Source organism: Phocoena phocoena, chromosome 9 (assembly GCF_963924675.1).
Source record: "Phocoena phocoena chromosome 9, mPhoPho1.1, whole genome shotgun sequence".
Lineage (NCBI taxonomy): Eukaryota > Metazoa > Chordata > Mammalia > Artiodactyla > Phocoenidae > Phocoena > Phocoena phocoena.
The window spans coordinates 13,322,818-13,339,014 of record NC_089227.1 but is presented as its reverse complement, the minus strand read 5'-3'; the positions used below and the strand labels follow the sequence as shown (position 1 = coordinate 13,339,014).

Here is a 16,197-nt window from a genome sequence, read left to right as displayed (position 1 = left end):
AAAGTATCTACAAAGCACAGTAAAGCAGATTGCAGTAAACAAGGTATACTTGTATCAACCGTGATAAACGTACCACATTAATGTTAACAGTAGGGGAAACTGGATGTGGGGTATATGGGAACTCTCTGTCCTATCTTCACAACTTCTCTGTAAATCTGAAATCATTCTAACATAAAAAGTTTATTTTTAAAAAAGCATTTCGGAGGAAGTTGCATTTGATATTCACTTCGTACGTCTACTGCCATATTTATACTCTTCTTCGGTGTATTTTTCCGAATGAAGTGAATGTGGAGCTCAAATCATTGATGGTAGAAAAAGGAAGAAGTGTTGCTTGTTTCCTACTGGGTGATAAGTGAGCTTTTTGTTACTGTCTAGAAACATAAATAACTGCTAATTGCATGTTTTGTTATTTTAACATGTAGAGATAACATTAATATTTCTTGCTCATTTTCTCTTATCCAGGGAGCAGATTTTAAGAGTAAAAGAAGATGAGAATGTTCCATTTCTGCTCGTTGGAAACAAATCAGATTTGGAAGATAAAAGGCAGGTTTCTGTAGAAGAGGCAAAAACCAGAGCCGATCAGTGGAATGTTAACTATGTGGAAACATCTGCTAAAACGCGAGCTAATGTTGACAAGGTAAAAAGGTGGCTCTACTGCTACGTCATGTTAAAAATAAGTTGATGTGCTTTAACTCGGCTCTGTTTAGTCTAGAGATTCTGTGAGACTTTCAAATAGAGGTTTAATACGTGTTGATTTTTTATGGCCCTGAATGCTCAAGTACAGCGCGTTAGGCATTTACTTCACTTTGTCCTTATAGGTTCCCGAGAGGCGTTAAAACATGAGACACTGCAGCTAGATGTACCTTTTTTTTTTTAAAGCACTGAAAGATTCCTGACCTGAATCCCTGCTTTTTTTTTTTTTTTTCTTTTCCTTATCCTGATTGGCTGGAGAATCTAGAAGGAACAGTGTAAGTCCTCTGAGCTGACACCTGCCCAGCCTCACTTAAGTTCTCCCAGACCCCGGGGGGAGAGGATTTTGAAATCTGTCACCACAGCTGCCTTCCCTACCCTCAGCCTCTGTTCTCCCCCAAGTGGAAGGGGAGCTCCTGTGTCCTCTCCCCTCATCTTCACACTGTGTTCAGATTGGCCCTTCCTGGAGACCAGGTGCAGAACACCCTTACCTCGTTTCTAGAAGCCTTCCCAGGTGCTTTTCATCCTGCTGCGGGACGCCATCATCAGCATTTAGGAAGCCTGCCGGTTGCGCTGGGGCAGCACAGGTTCTGAGGGGCCTTTTCAGCCCCCGCGTATCTAGGCTCTACTGAGTGCCTCTCAAAAACTAACGTGCAGGAGGATTGCCTATAGAGCCTGATAAACACAGATTCCTGGGTCTTCGCCAGAGATTTTGATTCGCTTGGTCTGGGGTGAGGCCTGAGAATTTGCCTATCTAGCTAGCTCCTGGATGTGCAAACGGGCGGTGCGGCACACTTGGAGTAACTGCCCTAGGTGGCCGCAGGTGCTTGTGAGCTCGTCTGCTGTGGCTGTAGATTCGCAGCCCTGGTCCAGAAATCATGATGTTAAAAATTTAGAGATTCTTTCTGCCCGTTACTGTAGGTTTTAAGACAGTGTTATTACTGTCTTAAACTAATTTTTTTTTTTAGTCACACGGTCAGATTATGTCCAAGACATCTGTACAAATTGCTGTAAGATTTCTACTGAGTAGACCAGTTTCCTCTAAAGTTATGGCAAATTTAAAGTACTGATGAAATACAGTTTAAGGTTCAGCACGTTTGGGGTTTTGAAAGGCACCAGTGAAGATTGTCATAGCATATGTATACTTTGTTTCCTCCTGTTTGACGTCTTGAGCAGGTTATAGAACAAACCATCGTGATCTAAGGGGAGTGGGGAGCAATAACTGTCCAAGCTCTGAGGCTTGAAGCAGTCCTGTAGTGTCACCTGCTGGCATCAGAGGCCCTGGGAAAATACGGTAGTGTGCATTATCAGAGCTATCACCAGACAGTAAGAAAAAGACCAACAACCCAATGGGAAAATGGTCGAAAAACAGATAGCCCTGTCACAGAAAAGAAATGCAAATCGTGTTTAAACTTGCAAAGAGGCTTATGAGTCTTACTTATAAAAAGGGAAGTGAAATTTTTTTTACCTGTCAATTGGAAAAGGGCAAGAAGGTTGATAATAATAATACTGTTGGGGAAAAAAAGGAACTCTCATATGTTCTTGGAAGGGCAGTCTGGCAATTATCTATCAAAATTATGACCCCAGCAATTCAAGTTCTAAAAATTTATTATACAGATAAAATTATACATCCATGCGTAAGTGTATGTTCAGCAGTAGTCCTTGAAGCATTATTTGTAGAAGCAAAAGACAGGAAATATCCAAGTGTCCAGGAACAGATGGTGCGTCCATATCGTGGAATACTGTACAGCTGTTGAAAAGAAATGAAGGTAGAGCTATGTGCTGATATGGAATGATCTTCAACATCAGTAAATGAAAAAGTAAAGTACAGAACAGCGTCTAGTTTGCTGCCATCTGTGTTTGAAACATACTCATACACACACAAGCGCACATGTATGTATATATCGGGAATATGTACGATTCTAGTACCTGTGGTTGCCACCAGAGAGCTAAGTCACAGACATGCATGTTTCACTGCTGTGTCCTGAAGAGTGGCTACCAGATAATGTACCTCAGTGGCTAAGGAAAAGTAACTTGCAGCAACTCTTCAGTTTCTTAAATTTGGTTACGTTGGGATTATATTTGTTTTTTGGGTTTGTTTGCTGAGGCAATGATGTAATACAGTTATAAGAGCTAATAATACTCTTTAGTGCTTGAAGAGCCAGGCGCTGTGGCCAGCACTCACTGTTTCATCTTTAACCCTATGAAGCATAGATACTCCTCTCATGACACCTTTTTAGGTGAGGAAATTGAGGTGCGAAGAGATTACATACCTGGCTCAAGGTCACCATGTCGTAGTGGCATCTGCTGGCTCTGGGTGTGGCCAGCTCTGGAGCCAATGTTCTTCCCTGTCTATTTTACTTAAAACAATGGTTGGAATACCTGTGGCATCTCCCACGTTGTGTGTCATCCACTCCCAGGAGTCTGATCAGATTTTGCAGGATTAAGTGTTAACAGTGTCTCCTTCTATTAAATTGAGAGGTGTCTTGTCACAGAAAACAAATACTAGCTCCCGCCAGACTTTAAACGCCCATGCCTTATCCTTACCAGGATTCCAAATAGACCACTGCGTAGAAGTTTCAAAGAAGCAGATTTTTAAAACTACCCTGTGAAAAAGCTTCACGACCATCAGAATTGTTGAGCTGAGGCCTGGCCTGTCTCAGAGGAATCACTCAGAGGCTAGAGGACCATCTGGGAAACCTGCTTGGGTCCCCTGGGTGCCAGGTCATCTGATGACCTTGTAGTACCCTTCTAGCTAAATGCTCTGGCTCTTTAAATCGCAACTCCAAGGTTGCTCTTAATTTTAAGGAACATGTTGGGGGAAATGGAAAGAAATTAGGCAAGTAGATGTCAAAATGAAAGTATGATTTATTATGTCAAGAGAGCCAATTTTATGTTGGGGAAAGAATTTTGTTAGAAATGTAGTATCTTGTTTTTGAAAATGTTCTTAATTTTTTTCTTTATACAAATAATACATGAACATATGCTCATTGTATAAAGAAAAATTCATGATACAGAGGAAAAAGTATAAGGGGGAAAAGTGAGTCTGTCACTCCACCCAGATTCCACTCACCTAGATTCCACTCACCTCCTTTACCTGTAGGTAACCACTGCTAACACGTGTATATCTTTCCAGACATTTACCTGCCTTTAAAGACAGGCATACAGAATCTAAGGGAGAAAAAAAAAGAACCTTAGGGAAAGGTTGTATTTGCTTGTTTTCTACCTGTATAAATAGGATTTGTGTGTGTGTATATGTGTATGTATAGTGTATTTCTGTGGTTTGCTTTTTAAATTTCACAGTAAATAGATCCCGTAGTTCTTTCCATGTCGTTGCATATAGACGTACCACATTCTTTTTAAAATCTACAAAATGTTCCATAGTTAGGAAAATGGCTGAATTATGAAAAAAGCCTACCAGTGACATTTAGGTTGTCTGCAGTGCTATTACAAACATAACACAGTGAACTGTGTGAACGTGCACCCACACAAGACCGAAAGCAAGGGTGCATTTTAAATTTTAATGACAAGTCACCCTCCAGAGAGGCTGCCTTACACTCCCACCAACAGTGTGAGGAAACCCTTTCCCCACTACTTGCCAGTGTCAATTAAAGGAGCCTTTAAATGTCGCCAACAAGATGGGGAAATCATTTCTTTTGTGTTTCCTGATTACTACTGAGGCTGGGCAGCTTGTAGTTGATTCATTGGCCATTTGTAGATCTTCTGTGAACGCTGAAATTACATTGATCTAATGGGGGGTTTATCTTTTTGATTCATAAGCCTGCTTTATATTAAGGACATTAACCCTTTGTCCACTATATCCGTTTGGGACAGTGTCTCCTAATGCATACCATATCTGTTTTTATCTTTTTTTTTTTGAATGTATAGTTGATTGATTTACAATATCATGTTAGTTTCAGGTGTACAGCAGAATGATTCAGTTATACGTATGTATATTCTTTTCCAGATTCTTCTCCCTTATAGGTTATTATAAAATATTGAGTATAGTTCCCTGTGCTATCCAGTAGGTCCTTGTTAGTTGTCTTTATTTTTTTTCCTACAAGAGAAATAGAAATTTTTATTCAAGCCAAATTTGAGGATTATAACTGCGTAGAGCAAAGCTCTAAGCACTGTTCCCGGTTATCTATTTTATATATACTAGTGTGTATATTGTTAATCCCAATCTCCTAATTTAGCTGTCTCTCACCCCTTCCCCTTTGGTAACCGTAAGTTTGTTTTCTGTGTCTGAGAGTCTCTTTCTTTTTTGGAAATAAGTTCATTTGTATCTTTTTTTTTTAGATTCCACATATAAGCGATATTATATGATATTTATGTTTCTCTGGCTTATACTTCATTTAGTATGATAATCTCTAGGTCCATCCATGTTGCTGCACATGGCATTCTTTCATTCTTCTTTATGGCTGAGTAACATTCCTCTGTGTGTGTATACACATATATATCACATCTTCTTTATCCACTCCTGTCAATGAACATTTAGGTTGCTTCCATGACTTGGCTATTGTAAATAGTGCTGCGATGAACATTGGGGTGCACGTATCTTTTTGAATTATGTTTTTTTCCAGGTATATACCCAGGAGTAGGATTACAGGATCATATGGTAACTCTGTTTTTAGTTTAAGGAACCTCCATACTGTTCTCCATAGTAGCTGCACCAATTTACATTCCCACCAACAGTGTAGGAGGGTTCCCTTTTCTCCACACCCTCTCCAGCATTTACTGTTTGTAGACTTTTTGATGATGGCCATTCTGACTGGTGTGAGGTGATACCTCATTGTAGTTTTGGTTTGCATTTCTCTAATAATTAGCGGTGTTGAGCATCTTTTCATGTGCCCATTGGCCGTCTGTATGTCTTCTTTGAAGAAATGTGTATTTAGATCTGCCCATTTTTTCATTGGGTTTGTTTTGATACTGAGTCACATGAGCTGCTTGTAAATTTTAGAGATTAATCCCCTGTTGGTCACATGGTTTGCAGTTATTTTCTCCCATTCTGTGGGTTGTCTTTTCTTTGCTTATGGTTTCCTTTGCTGTGCAAAAGTTTTTGAGTTTAATTTTTGTTTTTATTTCCATTACTCTAGGAGACAGATCCAAAAAGATACTGCTGCAATTTATGTCAAAGAGTGTTCTGTCTAGGTTTTCCTCTAGGAGTTGTATAGTATCCAGTCTTACATTTAGATCTTTAATCGGTTTTGAGTTTATTTTTGTGTATGGTGATAAAGAATGTTCTAATTGTATTCTTTTACATGTAGCTGTCCCAGTTTTCCCAGCACCACTTATTGTGAAGAGACTGTCTTTTCTCCATTGTATAGTCTTGCCTCCTTTGTTGCAGATAAACCCACGCACCTATGGTCAATTTATCTCTGGGCTTTCTGTCCTGTTTCATTGATCTATATTTCTGTTTTGATTACTGAAGTTTTGTAGTATAGTCTGAAGTCAGGAAGTCTGATTCCTCCAGTTCCATTTTTCTTCCTCAAGGTTGCTTTATCAGGGTCTTTTGTGTTTCCATACAAATTTAAAAATTTTTTGTTCTAGTTCTGTGAAAAATGCCATTGGTAATTTGATAGAGATTGCACTGAATCTGTAGATTGCCTTGGGTAGTGTAGTCATTTTGACAATATTGATTCTTCTGAGCCAAAAACACGTTATATCTTTACATCTGTTTGTGTTGTCTTCAGTTTCTTTTATCAGCATCTTAGTTTTTGGAGTACAGGTCTTTTGACTCCTTAGGTAGTTGTATTCCTAGGTATTTTATTGCTTTTGATGCGATGGTAAATGGGATTGTTTCTTTAATTTCTCTGTCTGATCTTTCGTTGTTAGTGTATAGAAAGGCAACAGATTTCTGTGTATTAATTTTGTATCCTGCAACTTTACCGAATTCATTGATGAGCTCTTGTAGTTTTCTGGTAACATCTTCAGGATTTTCTATGTATAGTATCATGTCATCTGCAAACAATGACAGTTGTTTTAATTCTTCTTTTCCTATTTGGATCCCTTTTCTCTTTCTTGTCTGATTGCCATGGCTAGGTCTTCCAAAACTATGTTGAATAAAAGTGGTGAGAGGGGACATCCTTGTCTTTTTCCTGATCTTAGAGAAAATGCTTTCAGCTTTTCACCGTTGAATATGATGTTAGCTGTGGGTTTGTCATATACAGCCTTTATTATGTTGAGGTATGTTCCCTCTGTGCCCAGTTCCTGGAGAGTTTTTATCATAAGTTTGGGTGCTGAATTTTATCAAAAGTTTTTTCTGCATCTATTGAGATGGTCATATGGTTTTTATTCTTCAATTTGTTGATGTGGTATAGCACACTGATTGACTTGCTCCATACTATGTCTTATTTATTTATTTATTTATTTAGGCTGCGTTGGGTCTTTGTTGCTGCACCTGGGCTTTCTCTAGTTGCAGCAAGTGGGGGCCACTGTTCGTTGTGGTACGCAGGCTTCTCACTGCGGTGGCTTCTCGTTGCAGAGTGTGGGTTCAGTAGTTGTGGCTCGCAGGCTCTAGAGCACCGGCTCAGTAGTTGTGGCGCACAGGCTTAGCTGCCCCACAGCATGTGGGATCTTCCTGGACCAGGGCTCGAACCCGTGTCCCCTGCATTGTCAGGCAGATTCTTTAACCACTGTGCCACCAGGCAAGTCCCCATACCATGTCTTTTAACTTTGCTGATTTTTACCTTTTGCCATGGAAAAAACATTAAAGATTATGTTGTCAAATTTGTTTTTCCTTTGAGACTTCTGGATTCTGTGGCTTCATTAGAAAAGCTCTCCCATCCTAAACTTAAAAAGCACTTACCCTAGGGCTTCCCTGGTGACGCAGTGGTTAAGAATCCACCTGCCAATGCAGGGGACACAGGTTCAAGCCCTGGCCCGGGAAGATCCCACATGCCACAGAGCAGCTAAGCCTGTGCACCACAACTACTGAGCCCGCGTGCCACAACTATTGAAGCTCGCGCACCTAGAGCCCGTGCTCCACAATGAGAAGCCGCCGCAATGAGAAGCCTGCGCTCCGCAACAAAGAGTAGCCCCCGCTCGCTGCAACTAGAGAAAGCCTGCGCAAGCAACAAAGACCCAACGCAGCCAAAAATTAAAATTAATTAAAAAAAGAAAAACAGTTAACGTATAATTTTTGCTTCCTTTTCGTGTTGGCCTTTATAGTAGATCTTTAATCCTTTTGAAAATTTAGTATTGTCTGTGTTGTGAACTAGGGGCTAAGTACTTATAAAATGAAGAAATTGGTGAAGGCAAAGGTTTACATTTAAAGCTAACGGTCTATGATGCTTTAAGAGAGATGTTTGTCATTTCTAATAATTTTTATATGTTTTTTCAACTGTAAGTATTCTGAGCTAAGCATTTTGAGTCTGTGTCTAGTTTCGTTTCACTTTCATTTTACGTGAGAACAGGGATTTCCTGTGACCTCTACTCTGGAATTAGAAGAGTCAAATTCTGTACATGCCGGGGGGGGGGGGGGGGGGGGGGGGGGGGGGGGGGAAGGGAAAGAAGGGGACAGGAGGAAAGAGGGTGGGAGGAAATGAGGGCGAGCAGAAATTTTGAAAGCGTGTTTTTAAAAAGTTGGAAGAAGCTCTGTACTTTCGGGATTATCATTTGTCTGAGTTTGTCAAAACCAATTCTTCATTCTTACTCCAAATTACTTATTTCCTTCCACTTGGCAGTTGAAACAAGGCCTCCTTTACCTTAATTCATTAAGTTAGCTGATGTAAGAGTTTTCCATTGGGTTTGCTAGTTAAGATGACCTTGGTGGTTTCCAGTAGGGATTCGTTTGCAGTTTATTGCAGATACTCATCTAAAATTAGAAATCACATCTTCTAATATCCATTCTGCAGTGATGTATTCACATCAGAAAGCAGTACTGGGAGTTTTCTGCTAATCACATGTAGTTAGTTTGGAGGCTTCCTGCCCCGGCTGGTCAGCTGTGGACTTGAAGCAGAGGTGTTGCAAAATCCCCAGTCTCCAGGCTGTCAAGCTGCAGCAAGTGGGGCAAGAATTCATGGGGTTTGAACTGTCACCTGCGTGTTTCAGTACATTGCATTCTTTCTGAGCTTTTATGCTCAGTCTTCCCCTTCTTTAATTATCCGTGTCCTTTTCTGTTGGTCCTGCGTCCATTTAACTCAACCCATTAGTCTGATAGTCCTTGTTTTCTTTTTTAATTTTTATTTTATATTGGACTATAGTTGATTACCTGTGTTGTGTGTCAGGTATACAGCAAAGTGATTTAGTTACACATATGCATGCGTCTATTCTTTTTCCAATTCCTTTCCCATTTAGCTTATCGTATTGAGCAGAGTTCCCTGTGCTATACAGAGGTCCTTGTTGTTTACCTGTTTTAAATGTAGCAGTGTGTACATGTCAATCCCAATCCCAAACTCCCAATCTATCCCTCCCCCCACCCTTTCCCACTGGTAACCATAAGTTCATCCTCTAAGTCTGTGAGTCTGTTTCTTTTGCAAATAAGTTCATTTGTATCATTTTTTTTAGATTCCACATTAAGCAATATCATGTGATATTTGTCTTTCTCTGTCTGACTTAATCTCCAGGTCCATGCATGTTGCTGCAAATGGCACTCTTTCATTCTTCTTAATGGCTGAGTAATATTCCATTGTATATATGTACCAAATCTTTATCCATTCATCTGTTGATGGACATTTAGGTTGCTTCCATGTCTTGGGTATTGTAAACAGTGCTGCAGTGAACAATGGGGTGCATGTATCCTTTCGAACCATGTTTTTCTCTGGATATATGCCCAGGAGTGGGATTGCTGAATCATATAGTACCTCTATTTGTAGTTTCTTAAGGAACCACCATATTGTTCTGCATAGTAGCTGCACCAATTTACATTCCCGCCAACAGTGTAGGAGAGTTCCCTATCTCCACACCCTCTCTAGCATTTGTTGTAAATTTTTTCATGATGGCCATTCTGACTGGTGTGAGGTGATACCTCATTGTAGTTTTGATTTCCATTTCTCTAATAATTAGCAATGTTGAGCATCTCTTCATGTGCTTTTTAGCCATCTATATGTCTTCTTGGAGAAATGCCTATTTAGGTCTTCTGCCCATTTTTTCATTGGGTTGTTTGGTTTTTTGATATTGAGTCACATGAGCTGTTTTAAAATTTTAGAGATTAATCCCCTGTTGGTGACATGGTTTGCAATTATTTTCTCCCATTCTGTGGGTTGTCTTTTCATTTTGTTTATGGCTTCTTTCACTGTGAAAAAGCTTTTATTTCCATTACTCTAGGAGATGGATGGAAAAAGATACTGCTGCGATTTATGTCAGAGTGTTCTGCCTAGGTTTTCCTCTAGGAATTGTATAGTATCCAGTCTTGCATTTAGGTCTTTAATCCATTTTGAGTTTATATTGATGCTTCCAATCCAAGAAAAATGGTATCTTTCCATCTGTTTGTGTCCTCTTTGATTATGTTCATCAGCCTCTTACAGTTGTGGTCTTTTGCCTCCTTAGTTAGGTTTATTCCTAGGTATTTTATTCTTTTCGATGTGATGGTAAATGGGTTTCTTTAATTTCTCTTTCTGATCTTTTGTTGTTAGTGTATAGAAATGCAGCAGATTTCTGTGTATTTTGTATCCTGCAACTTTACTGAACACTGATGAGCTCTAGTAATTTTCTGGTAGCATCTTTAGGATTTTCTATGTGTAGTATCATGTCATCTGCAAACAGTGATACTTCTTCTTTTCCAATTTGGATTCCCTTTCTTTTTCTTCTCTGATTGCTGTGGCTAGGACTTCCAAAACTATGTTGAATAAAAATGGCAAGAGTGGGTATCCTTGTCTCATTCCTGGTCTTAGAGGAAATGCTTTCAGCTTTTCACCATTGAGTATGTTAGCTGTGGGTTTGTCATGTATGTTGAGGTATGTTCCCTCTAGGCCCACTTTCTGGAGAGTTTTTATCACAAATCAGTGTTGCAGACAAAGCTTTTTATCAGATTCATCTATTGAGATGATCATATGGTTTTTATTCTTTAGTTTGTTAATATGGTGTATCACACTGATTGATCTGCAGATACTGTAGAATCGTTGCATCCCTGGGATAAATCCCACTTGATTATAGTATATGATCCTTTTTAAGGTATTGTTGGATTTAGTTTGCTGAGTATTTTGTTGAGGATTTTTTCATCTATGTTCATCAGTGATATTGGCCTGTAATTTTTTTGGTGATATCTTTGGTTTTGATATCAGGGTGATGGTGGCCTCATAGAATGAGTTTGGGAGTGTTCCTTCCTCTACAGTTTTTTGGAATGCTTTCAGAAGGGTAGGAGTTAACTCTTCTCTGAATGTTTGATAGAATTTGCCTGTGAAGCCATCTGGTCCTGTACTTTTTTGTTGGGAGTTTTTTCATCACAGTTTCAATTTCAGTACTTGTGATTGGTCTGTTCATATTTTCTGCTTCTTCCTGGTTCAGTCTTGGGAGATTGTACCTTTCTAGACATTTGTCCATTTTTTTCTAGGTTGTCCATTTTACCGGCATATAGTTGCTTGTAGTAGTCTTTTACAATCCTTTGTATTTCTGTGGTATCAGTTGTAACTTCTCCTTTTTCGTCTCTACTTTTATTTGAACCCTCTCCCTCTTTTTCTTGATGAGTCTGGCTGAAGGTTTATCAATTTTATCTTTTCAAAGAACCAGCTTTTAGTTTCATTGATCTTTTCTGTTTTTTTGTTTTTATTTCATTTCTGTTCTGATCTTTCTTTCTTTCCTTCTACTAACTGGGTTTTGTTTGTTTTTCTTTCTCTAGTTGCTCTAAGTGTAAGATTAGGTTGAGATTTTTCTGTATTTTGTATACAAGATATATTTTGCATAGCTCTGAACTTCCCTCTTAGAATGCTGTGCCCCATATATTTTGGTTTGTCTTTAGGTATTTTTTGCTTTCCTCTTTGATTTCTTCAGTGATCCATTGGTTGTTTTAGTAGCATATTGTTTAGCCTCCACGTGTTTGTTATTTTATAGGTTTTTTTCTTGTACTTAATTTCTAAGCATTGTGGTCAGAAAAGATGCTTGATATGATTTCAGTTTCCTTGAACTTGTTTTTAGTCTTAGCAAGTTTTATTCTAGAAGTAATCATTTTTTTAATCCAGAAGAATGCAAAAGTGTGACGCATAAAAGCTATTCATCACTCATCACTCTGTACAGTGAGCCCACATCCTTCTAGGCCCTTCAGTGTGTACTCGACGTTTGTTATTGATACTGAACTTGTTACAGTAGTAATTTTTAAATTATTATGCTAATATCTCCCATTATTTGCCAATTTCTAGACATCAAACAAGAATTGATAAATCCGCAAATATAGTGCAACAAACAAAATTGTTTTCTAGTGCCTGGTATCAGAACGATAAAGGAAGCAGTCATTTTCCACAGCTGTTTTTTAAAACAGGGTTGAAGAAAACCAGGTTATTAAATGTGAATTTTATTAAACACAGATTACTTTAAAATTTAATTGATAAAATACATTTACTAACTATAAATTACTCAGATGTGATCCATTGAGTTTTATATCTTTGGAGCTAGCCTCACTTGTAGTGCTTTTTTCATTTTTATCTTGAAAATTCAGACGGAAAGATTAGGTTATATTATTTAAACACATTTTACCAAATTCATTTTTTCCCATTTTCTCAGTATACTTGGAGAAGCAGGCTTTAGTTGGGTGCTTTGCTCTCTCTGTACTCCCCAAACAAGAGCTCCTAAATATTCATATATATTCCCAAGGTTTACTGTTGTGATTCAGAGAAATTCCAGGCACATATGATCTACTTGGTTTATTTATCGTATTTTCTTCTTTCTAGGTATTTTTTGATTTAATGAGGGAAATTCGAGCCAGAAAGATGGAAGACAGCAAAGAAAAGAATGGGAAAAAGAAGAGGAAAAGTTTAGCCAAGAGAATAAGAGAAAGATGCTGCATTTTATAATCAAAGCCCAAACTCCTTTCTTATCTTGACCATACTAAGAAATATAATTTATAAGCTTTGCCACTGAAGGCTCAATTGACTGAAATTACTTTAACATTTTGGAAATTGTTATGTGTCTCTAAAAGCATGAATTGGAACTGCACTGAGAGTCAAATTCACTTAAAAAAGAAATTAATGTGGCTTCACCAAGAAGCAAAGTCCAACTTATTTCATAATTGCCTACATGTATCACAGTCCTGAATGTGGCGTGGGCACTTGTGTTTTGCTGGCAGTCTTTCTTGAACTATTCAAGAGGTGAGATGGGGGTGGGCAATGGGAGGAAAGGCTACTTCCTCTGGTTTATTATAAAGCTTAAATTTTATATCATTTTAAAATGTCTTGGTCTTCTACTGCCTTGACAAATGACAATTGTGAACATGAGAGTTAAACTGTACCACTTTTTTTAACCATTGTTATGCAAAATATAGAAGAAAAAGTTACTGGCATGATTGTTGCATATAGTTCAACTGAGAAATTCATCTGTGAATCTGCATTAATTACCCGGTGATTAACTTAGAAAAGTGGTGTAAACTTGTACATGGAAATTTTTTAATATGCCTTAATTTAGAAACCTAAAGATACCCACTTACATCATTCTGGGTGTGTCCTCACTGTGCCGTGGGCCCATTGCCCATGTGTCCTGGTGAGAGAATATATGTCAGGATGGAGGACAACGTTTGTGTAGAAGATTCTCGAGAAATTAACTGGTAGGAGTCTGTCCAAATTTAAACTGTGTGCCATACTCTGGTTCTTGAAAGTAAGGTTCCAGGGCTTCTTGATTGCTTTTAATTAAGTGTAAGGTAGTTTAAAATGAAGGACCAGCGTCTACTTGTAAGATAATTTTAGACTATGAGCATTCAGTACCAGTTATGTCTCAGTGACCCTCTTTCTTTAAGATGCTGGTCCCTGGAAGTCCCTTTCTGCAAGTGGTGAGCATGTGGTAAGACTCTGATCTCCTTGGAGTAGAGCACAGGAAAAGCGTGGACGGTGCTAATGCGTTTTGCACTGGAACACTTCAGAAAAGTCGTGCTCGCCATCTGGTAACTTCTAAATTTGTATTCCCGAGGTTACAGTTTGTACGGGAGTTACTGGGATTATTTGTAGGCTGTGTTCGTAATGAATAACACTGTCTCTACGTTTTCCTAAAGTTAACATCGAACAACCAAACCCAAGGATAGTGCAGAAAAGATGTCTGGCACCAAACAGTAGGCCGTGTCCCCACTGTATGGCGTGCCCGCTGGAGGGCCATGATTTCAGTGGGAGATTTACCACTGTCAGATTTTTCTTTTCTTTGTAATGGGACTAGGACAGTTTGATTCAACAAAGTTTTTGTTTCTTTTTGCTCAGTCCTAATTTCAGCAAGTCAAAGATGTGTTCAGGCATTCCAGGTGACAGATGTGTAGGTAAAGTTAACAAAAATAGGCTATTTAGGAACTGAACTCTTTAGATATTACATCCGGCTTGTCATATTAAATATTTGTCCTTAAAGGGTTTGAGATGTACATCTTTCATATTTTTCATAGGCTGTGCCATGTGCAGAATTAAAGTTACCAATGTAAGCGCGGCCCCGTGGGCCCAGCGATCTCCGTGTGTACTTGTTGCAGTCTCATTTAACCAGGGGTCCTAACGACTAACATTGTGACTTTGCTTTGAGACCTTTCCTCTCCTGGGTACTGAGGTGCTATGAAGCCAAATGACAAAGATGCATCACATGTCTTAGGCTGATGCCACTACCCGATTGGTTTATTTGCAATTTGAGCCATTTAAAGACCAATAAACTTTCTTTTTTTAAATGTTTGTGGTGTTACTTGATGTTTACAATATAACATGTAAAATTCAGATTTATCAACCTGGGCATCCTTACCAGAGACTTGACTACAACTAAATCTTTTGAGCCATTAGTTTAGGGACTTCTGTGTGAGAAGAATTCTGTGCCAGATTTCCTCAGTCAGGATTATCATTGCTTAGGTTTAATCAAGGCTCAGAAATGGAGGAGCCCCATGTGCAGAATTGCACGGAAGACACTCTTCTGCTGTCTTGAAAGTCACAAATGTATACACTGCTTTTAGAATACTACTCCACGCTGGAGTGGGTAGGTGGCAGCTTTATATTCATTTTCTAAATCAGAATGAGCGCCAGGGATGCTTGAATTTCCAAATTGTGGCAGGAGAAACCACCCCCGTACCATTTCATCACACTTCAGGCCATTCTCTCTCATTTGATGTCTGCTGGGCAATTGTGGCCTATTAATCACACAGCCTATGGGTTAGAAACGATCTGGCCCAATACTGAACACAACCCCTCGAAATCCAATTCATTTTAATTTCCTACTTAACTCATAAGCAGTGCCAGAATGAACACATTTAAGTTATAAATGGCATCATTTTAAATCTCACTGTGTGGACCCATTTTTAACACCAATAATGGGCATGATGTTAGATGTTAGGTACCAAACAAAGCTTAGATTAAGTTGTCTCAAAGTGAATCGGAATGTCATTTTCAAAATTCTGTGACAAGGATGTAAAAAGATTCGGCAGCCTCATCTAACTGCCCTAAGAGTAAAACTATTTACCAAAACTTCCTCTAAACTTTTCAAAGTAATCCTTTTTATTTAATCCAGTGTTGGAGTAGATTCACCTGGCTGCCCACACAGGAGGGGAAGATAGCTCATGAAGTCCTAAGGGTTGGTATGGGCTAAGGAGTCTGAATGGCACCTGAAGCTAATGGAGAGCCAAAGTCCCCTTTAGCAAATTACTTTGGAAGTGAAGAGTGGCAGGTCAATGGAGGTCTTCCTTCATGACCTTAGTTTTTGATAGGTTTTTATGGACCACCTACTGTGGGCACTGCTGGGAATACAACAGATGGAAGGACAGACATTCACAGTGAAGAAAGTACCTATGTGTTCCATGCATAAGGAAAGGAAAAGAAGTTTTTAAAGAATAAGAGATTAAGCCTAGGTCTCCTTACACGGGGCTAGACCCCCTATTTGTTATGTTTGTAAATTCGTATAATAGCAAACACAGTGTGTGTATTCTGTATGCGCCATGCACGGCCTGCAGGATCTTAGTTCCCTGACCAGGGATCAAACCTGGGCACCCTGTAGTGGAAGCACACAGCCCTAACCACTGGACTGCCAGGGAATTCCCTGTATTTTTTAACCTAATATTAACCCTGTGAGGTAGGTGCTGTCCTTAACCCCTATTTTGCAGAGGGAAAAACTGAGGCATAGAGCTGTTGAATAACTTGCCCAGGGCCACAAAGCTGGTAAAATTATTAACTGGGACTGGAAGCAAAGAAGTCTGGCTCCCGAGTCCATGCTCTGAATCACCGCACAGAGGAGTAGAGTGGAGACTAGAATTAATTATTCAGTGGCCCGTACTATTGTGGGAAACATCCAGGATTCCCCCAAGGCTGCACCACCTAGTCAATGATTGCCTTCAGAGTTTGCAGAGGTTGCTATGAACAGAAGAGGCCTCTTGCGCTTACAGCCTGGTTGCTAAGAGAAAGATCAAGTGTGGGAAGG

General features: G+C 39.2%; 1 protein-coding gene across 1 annotated transcript in view; it reads left to right on the top strand.

The window, feature by feature from the left end:
* Nucleotides 1–12,698, top strand: part of RALA (RAS like proto-oncogene A) — a 74,931-nt gene extending 62,233 nt beyond the window's left edge. The window contains exons 4-5 of the mRNA XM_065883951.1: nucleotides 463–637; nucleotides 12,513–12,698. Of these exons, the coding sequence (XP_065740023.1) occupies nucleotides 463–637; nucleotides 12,513–12,635 (298 nt within the window). The 3' untranslated portion in view covers nucleotides 12,636–12,698. The remainder of the gene's footprint in view (nucleotides 1–462; nucleotides 638–12,512) is intronic.
* The last annotated feature ends 3,499 nt before the right edge of the window (nucleotides 12,699–16,197 follow it).